This window comes from Diadema antillarum, unplaced genomic scaffold, assembly GCF_040938485.1.
Source record: "Diadema antillarum isolate AM-2024a unplaced genomic scaffold, OU_Dant_1.0 seq00000365_RagTag, whole genome shotgun sequence".
NCBI lineage: Eukaryota > Metazoa > Echinodermata > Echinoidea > Diadematoida > Diadematidae > Diadema > Diadema antillarum.
The window spans coordinates 135168-159646 of record NW_027271366.1 but is presented as its reverse complement, the minus strand read 5'-3'; the positions used below and the strand labels follow the sequence as shown (position 1 = coordinate 159646).

Genomic DNA, 24479 nt, shown 5'->3' with positions numbered 1-24479 from the left:
TAAAGACACACCTAATCACACTATTCTACCAAATATGTTCGAGATAAACTACTAAAAAAACACACTTTCCTGCCCGTTTTATGATACCAAATTTTAGCATAATGTAAAAGAAGACCCGCTCTTTCAGAAAATATGAAAAAGTCAAGTTCGGCTAGGTTGACCCATTTCACTTATTTTCAGTCCTCACGCAAAATCAGTGTGTGCGACTTTATGTTCGTTTTGAGGTGCACGGTCACATATGCAAGACACCAGGTTCCCGTACGGAACGGATTGCAAAACATAAGTGAAATAATGATTATCATGATTATGTTCCACTATGCTGCACAGTGTTGTGATTCACCCGTTACTAAATGATTGTTTTGTTTTGTTTTTTAATAAAAAATGATTGAATGCTATTAAGGCCCAATAATGCATCTTGTATATCAAAGCGACACATTATTGACGAGGTAATGGCGGAGATGGTTCCTATTTGAAAAAAAAAAGTGTGCCATCGTAATATATGTAGGTTTTTCAATTGATTATGATGATTGATCGAACGTGCCATGATATCACAACAATTATTGACACATGAAGTCTCAAAAACAGAGTTAGCTCACATACCTTCGTTTCCGCACCAGGCACTTGACACATGCAGCGGAAATGAGGAACAGGATCACCCCAGCGACAGTTGCACATGCACCGGCTATGACTGTTAACATATTGGGGGAGGGGGAGGGGGAGGGGGAGAGAAATAAATCGATAGAGTCTCAACACAAACTATCAACCCTCTATTATCGTCATTATCAGATTACATACTCTTCTTCCCCATCTTCTTCTTTTTTCTTTTTCTTTTTTTAGACCTACCAAGCCACATATCAAGAGTATTGCTGAGATGGGTTTCTCGGAAAAATAATGCGAGTTTATTCAAGCTTACCAGAAAATAATCACTAAAGTAACACGATACACATCTTTGGTTTCATGCATGTGCCACAAAGACTTTATGTGTGCAGAAATTAACACAAGGGGATACTCAGGAAATACAATGAATGAAAAAGAAAAAGAAACGTATTTTGTGAATATGGATCCTAAAATTTACATCTTGGTCTTCTCCGGGAAGATCGTTGAAATCAAACATAATAGACAATTTTTAACACTTACCTTTATATGAATGTTTACCAGGCACCAATGGCCGTGATTGGCTTGGGGATGTAGTTTCATCTTCAACGGTAGTAGACAAAGTCGATGTCAGAAATTCTGGACAAGGGAATAATCATTAATGATCACTTCAAATGCTGTAGCAGGTGTTTCAATATGCCCGAGTATACTCGGGCAGGTGTCTATGGGAAATGTGTGGTGTAGCAAAATCAGTCCGTCCTCAACGGATCAATAATTGTACATGTATTTGTCGTAAGCAATCATTTCAAAAATACAGTTAGAATTCGTTAATATCTAAAGAAATCTAGACATAACATATTTTCCTGGGGTCTATACATTCTTTATTTGGTAATACAAATGAATATTTCACGAACAAACTCAAACATCTTCGACAAAATCTATTTACAATTATTTATTTGTCGTATTTCGAAATATTACCTGCTTTTGACAACGTCGGTAAACTTTTACCGACGGTCATCGGAAGGAATGCCGTCGTTGACCTCGGCAGAGTACCAATCGCTTAAAAACGAAAAATATAATGATAGCGTTATTATAAGACAATATTGATGAAATCAACTCCGGCTGGGTTTATAAACGATTTGTTTATATGATTATGATACGAGTACTTCCGTCACGACTGGACATAGAAGTGTACCGCAGCATCTTTGACGCGAAACATAATCCTGACGATATAATATAATTAGCAGATATCTAACAATCAAACTGGCAAAACAAGGTTATTATTCGGAGAATTGAGAATGACAAAATACTAATTTTGACTTCTTGATTCAAAAGTATATATTCTGTCCTAATTTCAAAGTCTTGAAATGCCTTTAAATCTTGGAAACGTATTCAACTCTGCAAAGTTGTAATAGATGCTACTTATAATAATTATTGTGTATTATTTCCTACAGGGTCCACCGCAGTCAAAGTTTATATTTTCTATGTTATGTTCTCATAGCTCAGGTTTTTCACTGAATGATCATTAATTTATCTGTCGGTGTCTTGTTTATGTATAAGTCGTGAAATATCACCTTCTTAATACAAAGTAATTTGCGAAACCAACAAGGAGTAAACTGATTATCACTCCATGATGACTGGTCACAATTTAGAATAAGCAGCCACTTGACTGATCTCCCTTTTAAAGGAGACCAAAATCCAAAGAGAAATGTGGATTGAGTGAAGGCAACAACCTAAGTAGAACACATCAGTGAAAGTTTGAGGAAAATTTCAAAACACACCATTCTATTACGGTCTATCTATTTTTAGCGTTTGACATAATTATTCTCATTAGATCACATCATCGGATAATTGAAGAGTTTGGATTCAAAAGGGACTACATCCATGATATTTAAGTTCTGAGGATTTTTTTTTTATTAACATATTTAGCAAGGTCAGATTGAAATGATATCCCCCCCCCCTCCTCCATGATACTGTCATATGTGACCCTGCACCACAAAACAAACAAAAAGTCGATTTTTTTTATAGTTAAGGGCAGATTCTAAAAGAGCAGACCCTAAGCTTTATAATGATGTATAACTCAATTCAAGTGGACTCCCCTAAACTACCTAAATACTGGAAAGAAACACACACTCAGGAAAAGTGAGAGCTGAGAAAAGAGGCTATGAAGTACAGGGTCTAATCAGGCTCTTAATCTTCACCAAGTCGTGCTAGTTGTGCCATGAAAGGGACAAAACACAGAATGTAAACCACTGGAGCACCAACAATGAAGGGATTGTCAGATTAAACTGAAATTAAGCATGTTCTATTAGCACATTCAAATTCAAATTCAAATTCAAATTTATTCAGTTTCTCGACAGTAAAAAAAAATAACATAACATACATCACTCTTTCTTCGGTGATAAGAATCATATAAAAAAAAAACAACAACAAAGTGAGTTTAACAGAGTAAAACAGTACTTGTATACTTGCAGTAAAGATACATTACAATGCCTGAAGTAAATTTGAATAAAGTGGAATATCAAAGTACACAAGGCGAAAAACGGAGGGACCCGCTGAAAAGACGAAGCTTGTAGAGTGTGGGTCCCTCAGGAGAGAAAGAATCAGTGAAAATATTGGCAACAATTATCGGCATCAGGACAGCAACGAAAATATCTGAAGCAACAACAGCGAAAATAGTTGTAACAGCAGAAAAAGAAAAAAATAGGAAAAAACGTTTAAAAACATTGACAAAATAGAAATAGAAATGGAAGCCCATAAAGAGTCAGACAGAAAAGGAAAAAAACACAAAATGACAACATTAACATATAAACGGACATAAAACGACACTGGGACATCGACGAGCCTATAGTTAAACGCAAAAGACAGACTACGACAGGAAGCAAGACTAGCACAACGGAGATAACGATACACGAGAGCTGGACGATGGAAAACAAAAACAAGACGGAGACAAGTCCAGATGGGGAAAAAACTCCCTCATCATATAAGCGTATAGAGTGCAGATCCTGAAGAAAAATCCATCAACTGCATGACTATTAAAACTTAACCCAAAACTTCATTCACGAACTTGGCGGTGGTCAACCAGTACGAGCGACAATGTGTAAACAACTATGCGGATTTTATAAAAGGGGTATCAAAATGAATAACGTGTAAAACTAATCCGATTCATGACAAATGTTATTGTAAAATTGCAAAAGAAAGGCTTTTAATTTCCGTTTATGTGAATACAAAGAGGGAGCTGTTTTTATATCGTGATTCAGAGAATTCCAATAGTTTGGACCAGTGTAGATTAATGATTTTTTTCCTAAAATTGTTCGGAAAAAAGGTAAATGGAATTCATTTGAACGTCGGGTGGGATAGGAGTGTAATGATTGGTTTTTTAAGGAACATTGAATCAAAAATAGATGGAAGTGAACTGTTGTTAAACATGTACATAAATTGACCTAAGTTGAATAAAAACAACTCATTTATTTTTAGTAACTTATTAGACGCAAACAGTAAATTTGTATGTGAACGTGTAGGAGAATGACAAATAATACGGAGGGCTTTTTTTCTGCAGTAACAACACTCTGTTCAAGAGGGTATGATGAGTATTACCCCAAGCCAAAATTCCATAATTCAAATAGGGCAGTATCAAAGTGGAGTATAACATGAGTAATGACTTTTGAGGAATATAAAATTTCAATCTGTTCAAAACACCTATACTACGTGAAATAATTTTACAGATATGATAAATATGTGTTTTCCAAGACAGTTTATTATCAACAATTATACCAAGAAATTTAAAATCTGATACACTTTCTAAATTAATATAATCTAAAACTATGTTACAATTTAATACCTCGACAGTGTTACTGAAAAGCATTTTTTTTTTGAACATTCAATGATAATTTATTAGCCCTGACCCAATTAGTAACTTTTAACAGTTCTGTGTTAACTTTTTGGACTAAAATATCAACATCATTGTGAGCAAAAATAACAGTGGTATTATCTGCAAAATGAATAAAAGAAAGTACTTCAGAAACAGAAGAAAAATCATTGATATATACTATGAATAACAACGGTCCTAAAAGACTTCCCTGTGGAACACCACACTTGACATCTCTTATAACTGAATTATTATCTTTGATTGTAACAAACTGTTTCCTACTACCTAAGTAACTCTTAAACCACTCCAAGGCCTTCCCACGTATTCCATAATGTGATAACTTATAAAGTAAAATGTTATGATTGATTGTATCGAAGGCCTTGGAGAAATCCAAAAAAAAAAAAACTAATTAAATGAGCGTGGTTGTCAATTGCGTTAACCACGTTATCAACGAAATGAAGGATTGCATGAATAGTGCTATGTTTTTCTCGAAATCCAAACTGAGACTTTGTAAAAATTTTATGCAAATTAAAAAACTTAATAATTCTAATATAAATTATTTTTTCTAATACTTTAGACAATGAAGATAGTAAAGAAATTGGGCGATAATTACTGATATCCAGTTTGTCACCCTTCTTATATATTCGTATTACTTTCGCAAATTTCATTTTAGCAGGAAATATACCATGAGAAATTGATGAATTAAAGATATGAGTCAAAGGGTCTGCAATTGCAGATATAACTCCTTTAAGAATACAATTATCAATACCGTCATAACCGGAACTGCGCTTATTTTTAACAGAGGAAACAATATCAATAATTTCATACCTATTCGTTGGAATAAAAAAAAAAAGGAATTTGGGTTACATTGACCTAAAACTTCAGTAAAATTTTGTTTTGTGGCCGGGATATCTTGAGCAAGTGATTCACCTATCTGAGAAAAATTAGAGTTAAAAACATTGGCAATGTCAACAGAATTGTTAATCAAATTATCGTCCGATTTAATTTGATCAATCTCTACTTTTTTGCTCTGTATATTCATCGCCCGGTTTAAAACTTTGCAGGTATTTTTGATATCAAACTGAAATTTTGACAATTTTTCTTCTCAAAACGTAAAATTCTGATTAATGTATTTTTATAAGATGTGTATTTTCTTTTCGATTGATCAGTATTTTCCATTTTGTATTTATAACAGAGTAACCAATTACGCGCCGGTGGCGGACTGGGGTTTGGGGCTGGCGGGGCGTTGGACTGGCGCACATGGTACCCCTCCGGTGCTTTGTCTGCTCCGGGCCTCGGTCTGCCACTGGCACTGTACTATCATCACGTTTCACGGTGAAACGAGAAGCAGGAGAATTCAACACTCGAAAAGTCACAGAGTATTGAATTGTCTGGTTCGTTAGTTTATTATACTACAGCTGTTCAGGTACTTTTTCATCTTAATCCATTTACCTTATGAAGTAACTCACACGTAATGTAAAGTACGCTCCTGTAATGAGTGGATTTTCTTTTTTCTCTGGGCTATTCATACTCATTTACGCTGTGCCCTCTTTATTTCAAATGTTCTTCACAATGTCAACGTAAGGTCAATGAAAAGCGTTTGATAACTGAAAACATGCGCTGAATTTTCCCTTGATTATCGAAAAGACATGTAATCATTATTTCCATGTCATAGGCCTTCATGTTACGATACTGAAGTCTTATTTTTGGATTTTTGTTTTCGGGTCGCGTAAATGTATAAATTTTGGTGTGTATCTGTGTGTTTTCCTTTCAAATTTCTCGCTGTTTTACTCATACTGTAGCTCAGATAAGAATTTTCTGTTACTCCATCATGAACTGCTCCACATTTTTGTTATTCCGTCTCTGTTCATGTCCTTAATGCTTTTTAGCACACGCTATATTTATTCACGAATGCAGTTCTCTTTTTGAGCGAGCCTTCTGTTACACACCAGAAAACGTGTCAATTCTTTTTTAAGTCACTGCCCTTTGTAAACAAGTCGGCAAGCAGTACTTCCACTTCCTACGCACATTTCAACGTATGCAATTTCAGAATTCCAACCTTGCTGTTGTTACTCTAGCTTTCATTCTCATGTATGCTTCCTACATGTTTTTTTTTTTGACATGTAAGTTTCTTGCCTTATGTAAGTCCTCCAACAAATGCTTAGCAAGTCTTTGAAAAGACATGACTGATACGCATTCTTTTTAATTGACCCAATACCCAGGTTCAATCTTTTTTGTTCCCTGTCCCAAATTTGTTAAGTCTTTCGATTGGCGATGTCGTAGATTACCGGGTTTACTTGGAGTTGTTCTGCCCATCACACTTAGTTCGGAAGTATGTGGTTTTGTGCAATTTTAAAATGGTTATTCTTTTCTGGCTATTCATACCCACAAAACCCACTAAACAAAATTTTTATGATAAAAATTTTCTCTGCAACTCAGTGATTTACTCATAATCACTATATTGCATTTAATTATGTGTGAATGCAACATATACTTTGATAGGTATACGGGCAGGTGAATGATTAATGTGATTTGAGAGAAGGAAATTAGATGTATCAGTTTTGATATTGCACTAAGCATAAATATCCTTTTTCTCAGCGCAATCACGTTGTCGCTGTTACTGTTTTTCACATCTCTCTGCAAGCAAGACACATCCACCATTTAAATTGCATGTATTTACTTTAAAACAATTTTGTAAATTACTTTCATATCGGTATGTTTGCAATACCAAGATAATATGAAATGGTTGTTAGATACAACGTTCCAAATTAGGGTATTAATAGGAAGACTGTTTTTGCCTGCCTGTATATCATGATTTGCAACTACTTCTTATTCTCCCCAATATATAATCTTTGTTCTTTTATAAATGTCGAAAACAGAGTAACCAATTACGCGCCGGTGGCGGACTGGGGTTTGGGGCTGGCGGGGCGTTGGACTGGCGCACATGGTACCCCTCCGGTGCTTTGTCTGCTCCGGGCCTCGGTCTGCCACTGGCACTGTACTATCATCACGTTTCACGGTAAAACGAGAAGCAGGAGAATTCAACACTCGAAAAGTCACAGAGTATTGAATGGTCTGGTTCGTTAGTTTATTGTACTACAGCTGTTCAGGTACTTTTTCATCTTAATCCATTTACCTTATGAAGTAACTCACACGTAATGTAAAGTACGCTCCTGAGTGGAGTTTCTTTTTTCTCTGGGCTATTCATACTCATTTACGCTGTGCCCTCTTTATTTCAAATGTTCTTCACAATGTCAACGTAAGGTCAATGAAAAGCGTTTGATAACTGAAAACATGCGCTGAATTTTCCCTTGATTATCGAAAAGACATGTAATCATTATTTCCATGTCATAGGCCTTCATGTTACGATACTGAAGTCTGATTTTCGATTTTTGTTTTCGGGTCGCGTAAATGTACAAATTTTGGTGTGTATCTGTGTGTTTTTCTTTCAAATTTCTCGCTGTTTTACGCATACTATAGCTCAGATAAGAATTTTCTGTTACTCCATCATGAACTGCTCCACATTTGTGTTATTGCGTCTCTGTACATGTCATTAATGCTTTTTAGCACACGCTATATTTATTCACGAATGCAGTTCTCTTTTGAGCGAGCCTTCTGTTACACACCAGAAAACGTATCAATTCTTTTTTAAGTCACTGCCCTTTGTAAACATGTCGGCAAGCAATACTTTCACTTCCTACGCACATTTCAACGTATGCAATTTCAGAATTCCAACCTTGCTGTTGTTGCTCTAGCTTTCATTGTCATGTATGCTTCCTACATGCTTTTTTGACATGTAAGTTTCTTGCCTTACGTAAGTCCTCCAACAAATGCTTAGCAAGTCTTTGAAACGACATGACTGATACGCATTCTTTTTAATTGACCCAATACCCAGGTTCAATCTTTTTTGTTCCCTGTCCCAGATTTGTTAAGTCTTTTGTTTGGCAATGTCGTAGATTACCGGGTTTACTTGGAGTTGTTCTGCCCATCACACTTAGTTCGGAAGTATGTGGTTCTGCAATTTTAAAATGGTTATTCTTTTCTGGCTATTCATACCCACGTATCCTACTTGTTGACACCTTCCCTTCTAACATTTTTTTCTCACTCTCTTTTGTCCTGTTTTTCTTTATATTCTTGTCCTGCGTAAGTCCTTGACCCTGAAGTTAAGTAAGTTTTTGAACAGCTGCACACTGATAGAATAATCGTTGATTTATGTCAACACATCGACAGAATATTCAGCTTTACGTGCATTATCACAAAATATATGTACATTTTTTCTCTTTCTTGCTGATGTTAGTCTAGCATTCATTCTACACTTACCACTCGTTTTGATATGCAAGTTTCTTGTCTTACGCAAGTCCTCTGACTAAACGCTAATGCTTAGCAAGTTTTTGAACCGATACACATTCCCTTTAATAGATTCAATGTTCAAGTACAAACGTTTTGTTCCCTGTCACAGGAATTTTTCTCCGATTTTTGTTTGTCTTGTTACAAGTTAGGAACAGATCAAATTCCCTCAGTTCATTTTCCTTGTTAAGTCTTTGTCGATGTAGCAGATTACCGGGTTCAATTGGTGTTGTTTTGTCCACACCCAGTTCGGAAGTATGCGGTTCTATACGTTTTACTTGCTGACACCTTCCCTTTACCCATTCTTTTCTCTCTTTCTCTTTCTTATTTTTTTTTCTTTCTTCATATTATGTCTTACGTAAGTCCTTGAACCTGATGTTGAGTAAGTTTTTGAACAGCTGCACATTGATAAAAAAAAAATCGCTGATTGATGTCAACACGTCGATAAATTGCTCAGATGTACATGTTTTATTTCATGATATATGCACATTTTTCTTAACCTGATCTTCTGTTTTTATTGAATACGTCAAAGTCTCTCAAATCTTTACCCTTTTGAAGCTCTTGGGTTTATTCGGTTTCATTCTGTATATTTCAAGTCCACTGAGACGAAACTCTCCCCGCCGCACTTATTTCTTTTCAAAATACAAGGTGCTCTGATAATGCTCGCTCACTATTCACCCTCTTGATCGATTATCCCACTCTCTTTTTTATCCTTTTCACAAAGGCCTACCTCATTCCGTGTATCTCGTTATAAATCAGCTGTTGATGTTTTTTTAGCACTTATTGGCGGGAGCTCTACCCGCAACTGGGATTACACCCTCGTTTCATACGAGAAATTAACCTGTACTGTAGTGTATCGTGTAAGATCAATGTCCATTATGTGTATTTTCAACATTTTGTTCTTTTCTTTTCTATGTATGTTGTGTTTTATAACGAAGTGTAAGCCTACAGAGACATTAGCCATGTTTTATATTTTCTTGATTGTTCAATGTTCCTCTTATTTCCTTGCCTCTAACTACTCTAGTACCCCTGGTTTTGCTGACAGCCAACTAGCCCGAACATTTTGTTTGTATGCCCGTGAGAGGCACTTACCCTTCATTGTCACACATGGCGCCAGCCTACCTTTTCACTTTGCGCAGAATCCGGTGCGGTATCTGCCGCGTCGACTTTGCTGTTATGCCTATGCTGGTTTCTTCCTGTTAGCATCATTTGCGCGCTCAATTGTCAGAGAATTTCTGAGGGGATAAATGCGCCTTTTCGTTCCGTATTGGATGATGAGTTTTTTGATCTATTTAGACCTACTACACCAGAATTTGATTTCCTAGATGATGTTTCTAATTCGCATACATCTTTTTATGATAAGTTAGTTGCCGATAATATGAACTCAACAGCTGAAGAAATGCAGTATGATTTTGATGATTTAACCCAAGCCCCATTATGTAGTTATGTTACTATGAATCAATTTAAAGAAATTCGTAAGGGTTTATGTAAAGACACATTTTCGTTGATACATTTGAATATAAGAAGTTTAAGTAAGCATTTCGATGAATTACAGTTATTATTGGATAACCCAAATAACCCTTTATTTACAGTGATAGGACTAACTGAAACGTGGTTATCTTCATGCCCCAAACGATCTTTCTCGCTTGAAGGATATAATGTTTTTGTGAATAACAGACCCGATCGTTCTGGTGGTGGGGTTGCCTTATATGTTTTAAGCAGTTTTGAATGTATTGTTTGTGAAAAGTTGAGTAAAATGAATGACATTGTGGAGTCCCTTTTTGTTCAAATTAATGTTCCTGGTAGTAAAAATATTGTGATAGGTATCATTTATAGACCCCCAAATTCTAATAACAAAGATTTTTTATCATATCTCACCGAGTTGCTCACAGATCCTTTATTTGCTAACTCAGAGTCCTTTATACTCGGTGATTTTAATATTGATTTGTTAAAACATACAACAGACAATATACCGGGTGAATTCCTTGATACATTCTTATCCTCTTCTTTTTTACCCCTTATTTCCAAACCAACTCGTGTTTCTAGTCATTCGGCTACTTTGATTGATAATATTTTTTTGTAATGTTTTAACTCTCCCAGATTCTTCTATAATTTTGTCTGATATTACTGATCATTTTCCTGTTATGACGCATTTTAAGTATAATCATATTAATGTTAATTCATTTCATCGTCAGGAAAGGCGAAGAGTAACTCAAGAAAACTTGTTTTCTTTTTGTGCTTCTTTAGATAAGGCTAATTACGAATGTGTGTTTGATACAGATGACATTAATTTGTCTTTGAATAATTTTTTTAATGTTTTGAATAATCATTTGGATATATGTATTCCCAAAAGATAATACAAACGGGGGAATTATAAAACAACACCAAGGCTTCCCTGGATTACAAATCCATTTTGCGATCTATTAACAGAAAAAAATAAATTGTTTTATTCATTTAAGATGAAAAGTACTGAGTAAGCACGTTTGAAATACACATCATATAAAAATACCCTCACAAAAATATTACGTATAGAAAAGAAAAAATATTATCATAAGTAATTGCAGAGATATAGATATGATATAAAAAGTACGTGGAATGTGTTAAAACAAGCTATGAATACATCTACCGAAATCTCTGGTATATCAAAAATTCGATTTGATGACAAGATTATTGATTTAAATTCATGAAATTCTTCCGTCGAGATGTTTTCATGGCTACTACTAAAACACTGATCAATTCAGTGCTTATTTACGTCGATGTAGGGCAATTTGTCAATCAGTTGCAAAGATTATTGATAATTCTCAAGATATTGTAAATATTTTCAATAAATATTTTACAACTATTGGAGAAGATATTGCTCAAGAAATTCCCAATACTGATAAACATTTTACTGATTTTTTGAATCAGTATAATACACATTCTATATTCTTTCATCCTACCACTAGCTATGAGGTTATTGATATTGTTTCTGGTTTGAAAAATAAAAAAGTGCAGGTTATGATGATATAAGCAATATGATTTTAAAAGGAGCAATATATTCTATTGTGGATCCTTTGGTGTATATTTTCAATTTGTCAATGTCAAACGGTCAGTTTCCGGAACAAATGAAAATAGCAAAAGTTATTCCTATATTTAAGAATGGTGACAACCTGGATATTAGTAATTATAGACCTATTTCTTTATTATCTTGTTTATATCAAAAACCTTAGAGAAAATTATATATAAAAGAACAATGAATTTTTTGAAGACGCATTGTGTTCCGACAAACTCCCAGTTTGGTTTTCGAGAAAAGCATAGCACCTCTCATGCATTTTTGAATTTTATTGATAAAGTAGCACATGCTCTAGATAATCACTCTCATTTGATCGGTATCTTCCTGGACTTCTCCAAGGCCTTCGACACTATTAATCATAATATATTGCTTTATAAGTTGTCCCACTATGGTATACGTGGGAAGGCCTTGGAGTGGTTCAGGAGTTATCTAACTGATCGTAAACAATATGTTTCAATAAACAATTATAACTCTGATATGAGAGAATTAATGTGTGGCGTGCCACATGGTAGTATATCGGGGCCGTTGTTGTTTATTGTTTATATTAATGATTTATGTGCTTCCTCCCAAGTGTTATCATTCATACTTTTCGCCGATGATTCAAATGTGTTTTATTCACATGAAGATCCAAATATTCTTGTGCACACAGTAAATGCGGAGTTACAAAATTTACGAGATTTGATACGAGCTAATAAGCTGTCCCTGAATATCAATAAAACCAAGTATATGTTTTTTAGTAACACTTTAGATAATTTGAATATGGATATTTATTTTGATGACACTGTTTTAGAAAGTGTTTCATATACAAAATTTCTTGGAATCACAGTAGATGATAAACTTTCTTGGAAATTTCATATAGATTATGTTTGTAAAATTATTTCGCGCAATATAGGCGTCATTAACAGGTTCAAATTGTTTCTTCCCCAACATTCATTATTCATACTGTATTCGTCTTTGATACTACCTTATTTAAATTACGGAATCTTGACATGGGGAAACACGCATCAAACATTATTAGATAGGGTTTTATTGTTACAAAAGAAGGCACTTCGAATCATTTGTAATGCCGCTCCTTGCTCTCATACAGCTTCTTTGTTTTCTGAAAATAAGATTCTGAAAATTAAGGATTTGTTTTTGTTTCATTTAGGACAATTTATGTAGGGCCTATAGTTATAATAATAACTGTCTTCCGCTTATATTCGATTCTATGTTTCCTCGTAACCTGACATACCATAGTTACCCAACAAGACAGTCTAATGAATTTCATTTGCCCCTGCTTAGAACGGTTTTAGCTCAGCAGACATTTATATATACAGGCCCAAGATTCTGGAACTCCCTTAGTCCAGACATAAAAAATGCTCCTTCTGTGTTTTCATTCAAAAAAAGATTGAAATCATTCCTTCTTAAGTCTTATAATGTAACAGAAAGAAATTAATTTTGTTTGTTTATCTTTTTCAGTAAGTAGGTTTTGTAAGCACCAGGATGCTATTGATTTTTCATAGGCTTGTTAGGTCGCGTCTTTCGCGGAATTCCGCATCGCATCCCCTGTTTTTCCTATTGCAAACTTACGTGCCTTCACAGAACAGATAATGTGTTCTGCTATCAGCAATTCCATACAATTGTATATATCACTTTCTCGTCGCTTTTAATGCTCTACACTTCTAATATGGCTAATAGTCTCTGTTGGTTTGATCTTGAATGTACCGATTGATCTAGGCTTTTTGTTCTTAGTTGTCTCGTCTCTTTACTTGTATTTATGCTTCTTCCCTTTCCCCTTTTCCACTTCTTTTTTCATCCCGCACACTTGTAGTTAAGTTTTCACCTTTTTCTTTTCTTCCTGTGAGGTGCCCATGTTGTACAAGCATAGTCTTTTGAGTGGGTACCTCCACTTTTTTTGGCAGAATGTATAAATATGTCTGTATGAAAAAATGCCTAAATTTGTAATGATTATTGACAAATGTTATCCTTTGCTATCTATGTATCATTCCTTCAAACGTATGTCGAATCTATATTTTTTGTACATTCTGTTGAAAGAAGTGAAAATAAAACCTTTGAATTGAATTGAATTGAATAATATAAACGATTTTTTTCTGTTAATTGAACGAAGAATTGATTTAGTTATCCACGGTTACCTAGGGGTCTTCTTATAATCCATTCTTTTCTTTTGTTTAGGAATTACATCATCCAAAAAACAATTCAAAATATTCATAAAATTGTCAAAAGACAAATTAACATCGTCACTGTCATACACTCGTGACCAATCTGCATTATCAAGAGCGGCATCAAGACTGGCCAACTTTTCAGGGGACACTCTACGTTTAAATAAAGGAAATGAAGATTTGGAGTCATTAACAAGCGTTCTCAAAGTAAAGTAAGTCATTATTGGAAAATGATCCGTTATATCTGAAAGAATTATAAACGAGTCAGGGAGGGGTAAAACATTACAAAACATATTATCAATGAGAGTAGCCGAATGATCTGTAACCCGAGTCGGTTTGGAAATGAGGGGCAGAAAGGATGAAGACAAAAGCGTTTCGAGAAACTCACTTGAAGAATGATCATTTCCCGATTTCAGCAAATCAATGTTGTAATCGCCAAGTAAAAAATAGTCCTTGTTTCAAATTACTGGATTTTTTGCCAAATCTGAAATATAATTTAAAAAATCTACAATATTTGAATTGGGAGGTCTATATATAATTCCAACTACGACATTCTTACATCCTGGGATACTAAGTTCAATGAAAAGAGATTCAACAGTGCTATCCATTCTGCAGATATCGCTGTGAATAACACATTTAAAAGAACTTGAGACATAAAATACAACGCCACCTCCACTCCTGTGAGATCTATTATTAACATACATATTATATCCGTCGATAGCAAAAGAGTTTTCAGACGACGCGGTTAGCCAAGTTTCACTCAGACCAATGACAGAGCATGATTGAGTGTGATCAGATTCTAATAAAAACTGTAACTCATCAAAATGCTTATTTAAACTCCTTATGTTTGATGCAGCAAAGAAAACGTGTCTTCAGAAAAACTATGATACATATCTTTACATTCATTAACGGTTATATAATTACATAGCGGGTTCTGAATTGAATCATCAAAATCATAAGTAAATTCAGGAGCTGATGAATTCGAATTATCGGCTGCGAAATTATCATAGGGAGTTGCATGTGTAACTGGTACTCCATCAACTAAATCAGATTCGGATGTTGTGTGTCTAAATAATAATAAAAAAAAATCATCATTCGACATAGAATGAAAGGGTGCATTTACGAAATCAGCCATAGTAAATAATGATATGGTCTGAAATAGAATTCTGAGTTTCCAGCAAAAGTGTGAAGAGGAAGCGTGCGATAGAAAAGGAAGGCGGCCAGCAGGCAACGTGTGACAAAGCACGTGAACAATTCGATACACGTAGCAATGTGCAATGCTGGCGTAGGAGTCTTGATGTAGGGATGATCGCTTCGAAGAAAGGGGAGTGGGAGTAAGAAAAAGCAGAATGGGTTGAACGAGAGAGGCCAATAATGGCGAGGGAGACAAACACAGAACACACAGAACAAGTAAACGAAGATACATGTCCAACGAGTGTCTGGGTGGGCATCCAAACTGAAAGCAAAAGACATACAGAAAAAGTTGGGCTGAAAATAATAAAAGAAAAGGAAGCAACAAAACTCAACTGTTGGAATGAAAGAACATATCCGCCTCGACATCATTATCAGGTATAACATGTACAAACAATTACAGAGCCAAGCTAAACTGTTGCTGTCACCGAGCCGTGCATCTCTTCCGGGGAATGAGTTGATTACGTAAATCGAGTATGTTGCCCTACTTTGTCTAATAAAGTAATACAAACGTTTTATGAACGGTATGCATATGCATAAATTATCCTTGAAAAGCGAAATCAGCAGTGTTTTGTAAATCAAAGCCTGACATCACCCATATAGAAATACAGAAGGAAAAGGAGAAAAAGGAGAAAAAGGAAAAGGAGGAAAAAATTATGCCCATTATTACTGCTAACTTTCACAGTACTAGCTTTATCCTTTCAAAAGTTATTAGACTTGAAAGTGAAGAGTGTGCAAAGGATATCAAGACATGAAAAGCGGTCTCTAAGTCATACCTGATCATTCTACTCTTCCCCAAAAAGGGTTGTAGAAAAACTGCTAAAGACACACTTTCCCATTCGTGTTAAAGGGATAGTACAGTTTTGGTGGAGATGAGAATTGGATTTTTAACTTTTTGCGAGATACCAAGAAAACACTTATGATATAGTACAGAACATACCATTTTAAGAGGAATTCAAAGTTTATTTGACGAAGATCGGGTTTGGAATGACTGAAACATCAAAAAACAAAGTAAAACAAAGCGATCGTAATAAAGTGTGGGTCCCACACTTTATTAGAATCGCTCTTTTTTTTATATCTCAGCCATTTCAAAAAAAACAATTTTCATCAAATAAACGTTGAATTCCTCATAGAATTACATGCTCTTTCACATTTTGTAAGAGGTTTCTCATTATCTCACCAAAAATTGTTAGAAACCTGAAATTAGGTCTCAACCATAACTGTACAATCCCTTTAAGATACAAATGTAGAAGAAGCATAGTTCTTTCAGAAAATATGAAAAACTCAAGATTGACTTGGTTGAACCATTTCACCTTTTTTTGAGTCCTCACCTGAAATCAAGGGGTGCGAGTTTTTGTTTGTTATATAGTGCACGGTCACATAAATGATGTAAAAACAAAGGCACTCTTTAAAAAAAGATCAGGTCCACACATTTATTTTTAATGAATTAATCATGTTTATATATATATATATATATATATATTTTTTTTTTTTTTGGGGGGGGGGGGATGAAGTCCCTTTTGAAGCCAAAAGTGGATGTTAAGTACCCTTTGAAACCGGAATTTCACACGCAAGAGATAGATTCATTTTGGTGCTATGAGACTGTATATTGTGGATTTATTTTTTTCCAATTACAGGGTCGGTGGGGAATGGATGCGAGCTCAAGGAGCCTAGATAATTATCAATACCCTGCCCCATTTAGCAGCCAGAAAAAAACAAACCAACAGACCAAATGTGCACAGCTAGACCCCCTTCGCCCTTCCCCCTTGATGACCGATATTTTGAACGAATGATTTTAACAAATTTAAACAAATTTCGCCCGCTTAAATGTTCTGGATCCATCAAGCATGGGGGAATCCATTATGCATTAAAGGTAACAGTAGTGGAGGGGTCACAAAAAAAAGGCAGAAACAGAAAAAAACATAGGATTACCCACCCAACCAGGCACAGGGACAGTTAACCCTATAAAGCCCAAGGGGGGGGGCACATTGTGCCCCCCTACCAGATTTTCGTTTGCTACTCCTTCGCCCTTAATCCGATTTCAACCAAATTTGGTGACTTTTCCTAAAATCTTATTGCGAACATTTTGATATATAATTTAGCTATATTTGGTGTTGCTGGTTGCCATGGCAACCATAAACTGACAACCTTGTCAGTCAGATTTTGCATCTTTTTTCTGTTCCCATTTCTTTTAACAGCATTACAGTGTATGAAATGAGTGTTTCTTGGCTGAAATTTGTTGAAGGAGCAAAATTTGAAGTAATTATGGTCCTGGAAAGTTTTTCTTATTATTTCCTTTGTTTTTATGTGACAAAGGCATAAAACAATAGATATAATAGAGATAATTGAAAACAATAATATTTTCTAAAGATTGCCTTTATATTTTGAGTTATTTTGATTCCTTCACCCAAGTTATGCCTCTAATATCATTAGTTTATCATATTATCAATTTGAAATCTCAAAATTCCAGTATTATGCAAATATGAAATGTCATAACTATACATGTACCCATCCCAAACATTTCATCCCAGGTCTCATAATGTATCACTATGTTGATATGAATAGCGCCCCCATGTGGTGACCTTGAGAAATTGTAACCATAACAAATAATAAAATTCCACTTGCTTATCATTTGTGGCGAATATGAAAATGATTGGTCTATAATAAGACATATATCATGGCGATAAAGAAATTATACAGAAAAATCATGTTTTTAGCATATTTCCTATGTATTTCTTTATATTTTGGTAAATAGCGCCCTCCATGGGTGACCTTGTGAAAATTCAAATGTACAGTCATGTAGAGTATGAGTTACTCTACCCACGTGCCAAATATGACGATGATACATCAAATAATAAAAAAAGTTATATAGGGGGGGCACAATGTGCCCCCCCCCCCCCTTGGGCCTGCGAGGGGTCAAAATAGCTTGGGCTTAATAGGGTTAAACATACTGTACCTATTATGTTTACCCAGTCCCATTTCTTTCCGACAGGCTGTCTTTCTCATTTTCTTTCTACCCCACCGCTTTTATTTTCTTAGTTTTCTTCATTTTTTTTTTATTCTCACAGGCAATTTCTCTTTTCCCTTCTGTCCTTTTTTCCCCTCTCAAGGGCTTTGATTATCTCAGAGACTCCAACTCTCCCGTTTTCGACGGGAGATCTCCCGCCGAAAAAACCCATTTTTGCAAAATCTCCCGTTCTCCCGTTTGAGATTTAATTTCTCCCGCCCTGGCTCTTTGTCTCCCGTTGGAAAGGATTTCTTGCATATTTCTATCGTATGTTGAAAAAAAATAAGCCCTAGATAGCACCAGAGAGCATCTAGAACCCTAGGAATTTCGCGCTTCGCACACATCAACTTTGAGTCTCCCGTTTGCTAGGGGTTTCAGTCGGGAGAATCTCCAGATCAGAAGGTACTTTGGGTTGGAGTCTCTGTTATCCTATAATTTCATTTGTTTTCATTTTGTTTTTGTTTAGGGGGCTATTTTTCTTCCTATGAATTCTCCCTTTACGTGGCTAAAAATACTTTCAAATCATTTTTTATCTTTTTTTAACTTTTTTTTTTCAATGGAACTTTGAAGGGAAAAAGTGGAAAAGCAGCATCTGAATGTTCTTTTTTTTTCTCAACGATGTTATTTAATTCTTTAAAGGCAGACGATCGTCATCCCTAATGGTACGTAAACTCCGAACGACCGAAGTTTGTGCATGCAATTGCGCAATGCCAGACTCGGTGCTATATCAATAAACGTGTGGGACAATGCTGCCACTGAGACACGTGTGTGTGTGTGTGCGTGTGTGTATACGCATCATACACAAACATTGTGACCGCGAGCTGCGGTGATTGGAGGAGAGAGGCCAGAAGACGCGTGGCTCTTTTGGCCTCTCTTCATGCGCATGCGCACTGAGACTGTGCGTTCATTCGGAAGCTCCGTGGCTCGCTCGGACAGCCATTTTGGGTCAGGAGATTTGTAGCACAAAAACTCTTGTAGTCTAAAGTGTTGTTCGCTGAACCATTGAGCCAGCGCTATTCTCATTCGGTGTCTCTGCATTTGATACAGAATGGGGGAGGCAGCGTGTTGCGTTCGTCTCCGTGCCGCACAAACCACTCGCCACGATTGTATGCCTTTAAATGAATTTCATTCTGGAAATTTCTTACCAGGTAAGATAAGATTGATAATCCAAACGCTGATAAAATCAAGACTGTCAATGAGTAATAGGACCACCTATACTGACAATACATTTGGTAATACCTTCGTGATTTTGTACAAGTAAAATGTGAAAGTAAACGAATCCTTGAAGTAGTACAGTTTCAATTGTCTGATTGCAGATTAGGAAGCTCTAAACAGATATGAATAAAGTAAAGTTCAAACGCTGTTGCCGTGTATTATGTATAGAAAATTTTCAAACCATATTTCCGGAGATGAGATCTCACCTAATTTTAACATAATTGAGGTGAAATTCTACTCCTTCTTTCCCACTTGGCATATCTATTATGTACATAGAAATTGTTTGGTTAAATGAGTTGATACGTCTCTTTTTGAAAGATTCGTTGTAGAGGCTGTTAATTGTTTTTAATATAACGGCTTATTACAAACTACCTGAACACGAAAAATTCGGTCTGCTCCAAGTGGCATCCGCCAGACAGTAACTCACAGGAACCGCGGTGGGTAGAAAGCCTTCCAAACAAGTATAAGTCACCACACTTCTGAATTTCCTTGACGATACGATGAAGTTTGCATCGTCAACATTCTGTGGATCTCCTATGCAAGTCACGGCTGTGCTTGATTAAGATTAAAAAAAAAGGAATGAGCATATTCCTAGATCTCAATTTCAAAGCTAAATGTTATGCTATGAAATTCCTGAAAAGAAAGCTCTGAAAACTTCTGAAGTTCGTCCATCTGAATATTTTGGTCTTTGCTTCCGCGTGCAGCCTGCTGCGAATTGTTTATTTAATTGTTCTGGGTACGGTTTTTTTTTTCTCTCTCTCTCTCTGTAGTTTCTCTTTTTGCCTTCCTTTTTTTTTCCGGCTTACCCCAGTATTACACTCCCTTTACAGGTGAAAGACTTTCGCTAGTTAACGGTTAAAAAATAGTAAAAAGAAAAAGAAAAAAAACTTAGCCTTCTGTAGATGTGTTTTACAAACATAGCTACAACATTTAAGAAAAATCATAATGTCTTCAATTAATGTTTCACTACGAATTCACTACATATTCAACAGCAGATTAAGATTTTTTTCCCGATCTGAAAAAACAAAAATAAATAATGTCCGCTCCACCCCATCATCCTAACGCTGGTGCTACGATGCTTCCGATCACTATACGCTTCTGCCGCTCTCTCCCGATCTGCTAGATCAGGACATATCGGGGTCTAGTCTAGATCGTCATAGTTGAAATTGGGCTTGAGTATTATCATGAATTAGAATTTTCATGTTAAAAAATCACAACGTCTTTCTCTTGCTTCCATTGTTCTCTGTGGTTTTGTTCGTTTGTTTCTTTCTTTTTTGGTTTTGTCTATCTGACTTTGGTACATAACTATGAATGCACCATCTGCTTTGAAGGTCATTTATCTTGCTAGTTCGGTGTGGGTGCAAACAAATGTGAGCTTGAATTGACAAAAACGGTATTTGATGTTAAGACACTATGGCGAAGTTTTCGCAGTTCCATTGTACTTTGGATGTTTCCAATAGATTGAAAGAATCAAATTTTGCTTTTCACTTATATTCATATAGTTTGAAGAATCAATTTAAGCACATTGTATTTCACAATCCCTGATGGTTTGATTTGATTTGATTTATTTATTTTCCGTTAAAAAGTCACATTACATATAATCATTGCAAATACAAAATAATACATAAAATGAATGGAAGGATAGCCCTACACAGCTATGTTGGTCATAAGACTCTTAACACAGCTGTTTTCCAGAGGGGTCCTAGAGATTAACAACGTAGTTATACACAAAATGATAACTACATGAAATACATAATAGTGTAGATAATCAATACATCTTAACCCTATAAATCAGGATAATCGGGATAAATCGTTTGCAGAATGAACGGGGAAATTTGCAATTCCTTGGGTCGAAGGTTTTTTTTAGATTAATCTACTTTTGGTGCAATGACACAATATTCTGTTCTCGATTTTATTAAGATATAAAGGCTTAGCAATTCACAAATTCATGTATCTATGGATTACCTTGGCAAACTGGAGTAGCAACATTCCAACTCCCGTTTGTAAGACACGTGGTTGACGCGGACCCGTTCAACTGGTAGCCTGGGTCACATCGAAAGTGAACCGTGGCGCCATCTTGGAACGAGGACGTGTTGTCAGGCGTTCTCACACCGTGAGCTGGGGCTCCAGGGTCACCGCACGCTACCTGTCCTAGAGTGTCAGAGTGACATGAGATTGACGGATGAATTACGCATTTTGACTTCATAGACTTACTAAATTTTTGGTTATATTTGCAGCCTTTGCAACGGTGTTTCTTCATCATGCTACTGTAAAACGTGTTTCTGTTTGCAAAGCAAATTGCAAAGCAAATGAAGCGATCAGACGCAAGAAAATGATATCCATTTTGTTTCATTTTAAGATGTTTGCGACCATGTAAAGCAGTTGCCGCTGAAAAGCAAGTAGTTCCTTAGTTTAATACAAAATTTTATGGCGACAGGTGTTTTTAAGTTGCTGTCCCAAGATTGTGGATCTCTATCATTACCACAGCTGCAAACCCGTCATTCGTCTTCATTGCTCTCATTCCATTTTTCTTTAAAGACTTAGTACCTCCGCCAAAGGAGGAGGCTATGTTGTCGTTATCGTTGGTTTGTTCGTTCGTTTGTTAGTTTCTTAGTTTGTCCGTGTACAAAATAACTCAAAAACGGATTTGAATGAAACTTGCTGGAAAGGTTTGGAATGATAAAGGAAACAGACGATTAAATCTTGGTAGTGATCCGACAAGAAAAAAAATTATGAAGGATTTCTGATATTTTGGCAGGTAGGGGTCAATGAACTTGGGAGTTAAGGCTGCGCTTTTTTGAGGTTTGTGTGCGCGCACTGTACTACTGTATTGTGTTATGTACTGAATATGTTTAACATCAACACCAACATTAACTCAACACAACGCATACCTCACAGCACTATGGTGTTTCTGCACTTCTGTTCACTACGAAATAGAGTTGTACTTTTGTTTTGTTAGTATATCTGGCGCCATCGTCCTCGTCAGGCTATGCTTACTAAGATGGCCGGTCCCCTGCATCTCCAATTTGATATGATATATACTTCTTTACAACTCAATCGACGTGTTCCATATTATCGTAAAATATGCATTGAATATGACATTGTTGTATATTTTCTCCCGATAAAGTTTTCTTTATAATAAAGTACCCCACAGCGTGTAATAATGCGTTGGAACATTCATATGAGTTATGATAATATCGTCACATTTTGTTACGTATAAATTGTATTGAAAATGGAATGCAGAAATAAACTGAACTGAACCGAAAAAAGGCTTCATTTAGCATGATCCTTTAGGTTTAAGTACCTCTCTGGCAGAAGTATCCCCGAAATTTAGCGCATGATCCGGCATGCCATTGGAATTCTCTGTTTTCAAGCATTTCGAGACAGAACGCAGAAGTTGAGCTTTGCTTTCCCTCGGCCCATTGACTGGTTGTCACTCTTGAATCTGTGTTAAAGTTAGATATCTTCAAAATTAAAAGAAAATACATACTTGTGTCTCCAGACATTTTCTTGACATAATGGATGTGTAATTCAGAAGATCAATAAGTTACCCTATCGTAAAAGTGAACGAGACGGAAAGTCGGTCAAGATATTCTTATTCATTCTATATTATGATAGAGTTGACGTTTCGCAGCCAGTTGAATGTTTCATTTTCATTTACAACGTCTCTAGGCAACACATAAACTGATGCGTCAATTTGATATAGGTCTGTCACTGTATATAGTGATGCCCCGGTCAATTTTCTCATGTGTACTTGATTATCATTTTATCAACCGGGGAAAATGGAGTTATTCAACTTTGCAACAGATAGAAATCTGTACGTTATCAATTGGAGTTAAATAGGGTAATGTATAACAAACATTACAGATGGATCGAAAGTAAGAAATCCGTTTCATTTTCAAGTACTATGCGCTTTAGACCAAACGGGAAAAGTTGTGTATCTATACGCTGCAAATCATACATTGTCATATTAGCACATAAAGTGAGCTAAATATTATGTATGTATAGCCACAATGAATGGTTATTAACGAGCAACTCTGTACTCACTGTCGACCCAAAACCAAGATATTGAAGAATCGTTGGTGTCTTCGAATGCTCCTATCCACCAGCAGTTGGATTCCCCAAGCGATGCAATAGAGGACAAAACATGTTGGGTGCTAAGATCTAATATCTCCACGAGAGAACCATTGTTTCTCGATTCACAAGCTGTTCTGGACTCACTCCACGTGTGGTTCCCTCGGATGAAACTATAACACTTGTTATTAAATGTTGTATTGAAACTGCCATGTTCGTGAGTATCACCAGCGGGACAAGAGCCATCTGGAATATATCAAAATAGTTATTCTTTTCATTTGTGTGTGTGTGGGGGGGGGGAGGGGGGTTTGATTCAATAACTTTTCTTTGGTCATCATAACAAGAACCAATATCGGTCAAGTTAAAGCATTTGCCATTGAATATGACTGCTTCGTAACTGAATTCGAATATTACCGTGCAAAGAATATGTATTTTTAAGAAGTACACAAGATTCACACAAACATCAACAAGAAAAAAAAACACAATTACATGACGATGATTGTTAGAAAATAGGGACGTCATTTATGATAATGGCTCACCGGCTTGGCAGATGAATCCACGTTTATTGTTGCAATCATTGGCGTTCCAGGAGAATTCGGTTTTATCAGATTTCCCATTAAGTTCCACGCAGCTCCCAAATCGCCCTCTTGGCTCACCTTTATCCCAGAACAGTCTTTGAACATACGAGTCATCTGTCCATAGAAATGTAAAAATGCGTACATTCTTGTTTGAGATTCATGAACAGAATAAATGAGTAAATAGACAGAATAAAGATCATAAGTTCGTCGTAAAATATTGGGATCCGTCGACGTTTCAACAAAAATATTAATTGTTACATGCCCGATCATCACAAACGTAAATTATTACAGACATAGTTTTACCTATAAAATGCTGCAGGAAATTAATGTGTCTTCAGCGTGAACCATGTACGCTTCCCTCTTTGAAGTTACACGTTCCCGCATACACTTACCA

General features: G+C 35.9%; 1 protein-coding gene across 6 annotated transcripts in view; it reads right to left on the bottom strand.

Annotated features, from left to right (window-relative positions):
• LOC139731194 (CUB and sushi domain-containing protein 1-like) overlaps positions 1–24479 on the bottom strand; it is a 60258-nt gene that overhangs the window by 1360 nt on the left and 34419 nt on the right. For 5 of the 6 annotated variants that reach the window (XM_071642073.1, XM_071642076.1, XM_071642078.1 and 2 more), the window contains 8 exons: positions 24047–24199; positions 23481–23753; positions 22738–22878; positions 21399–21584; positions 19806–19982; positions 1573–1653; positions 1138–1233; positions 601–688 (listed from right to left, as the gene is read on the bottom strand). In XM_071642073.1, coding sequence (XP_071498174.1) covers positions 601–688; positions 1138–1233; positions 1573–1653; positions 19806–19982; positions 21399–21584; positions 22738–22878; positions 23481–23753; positions 24047–24199 — 1195 coding nt within the window. The remainder of the gene's footprint in view (positions 1–600; positions 689–1137; positions 1234–1572; positions 1654–19805; positions 19983–21398; positions 21585–22737; positions 22879–23480; positions 23754–24046; positions 24200–24479) is intronic. The other variant, XM_071642077.1, reaches the window with a different exon arrangement.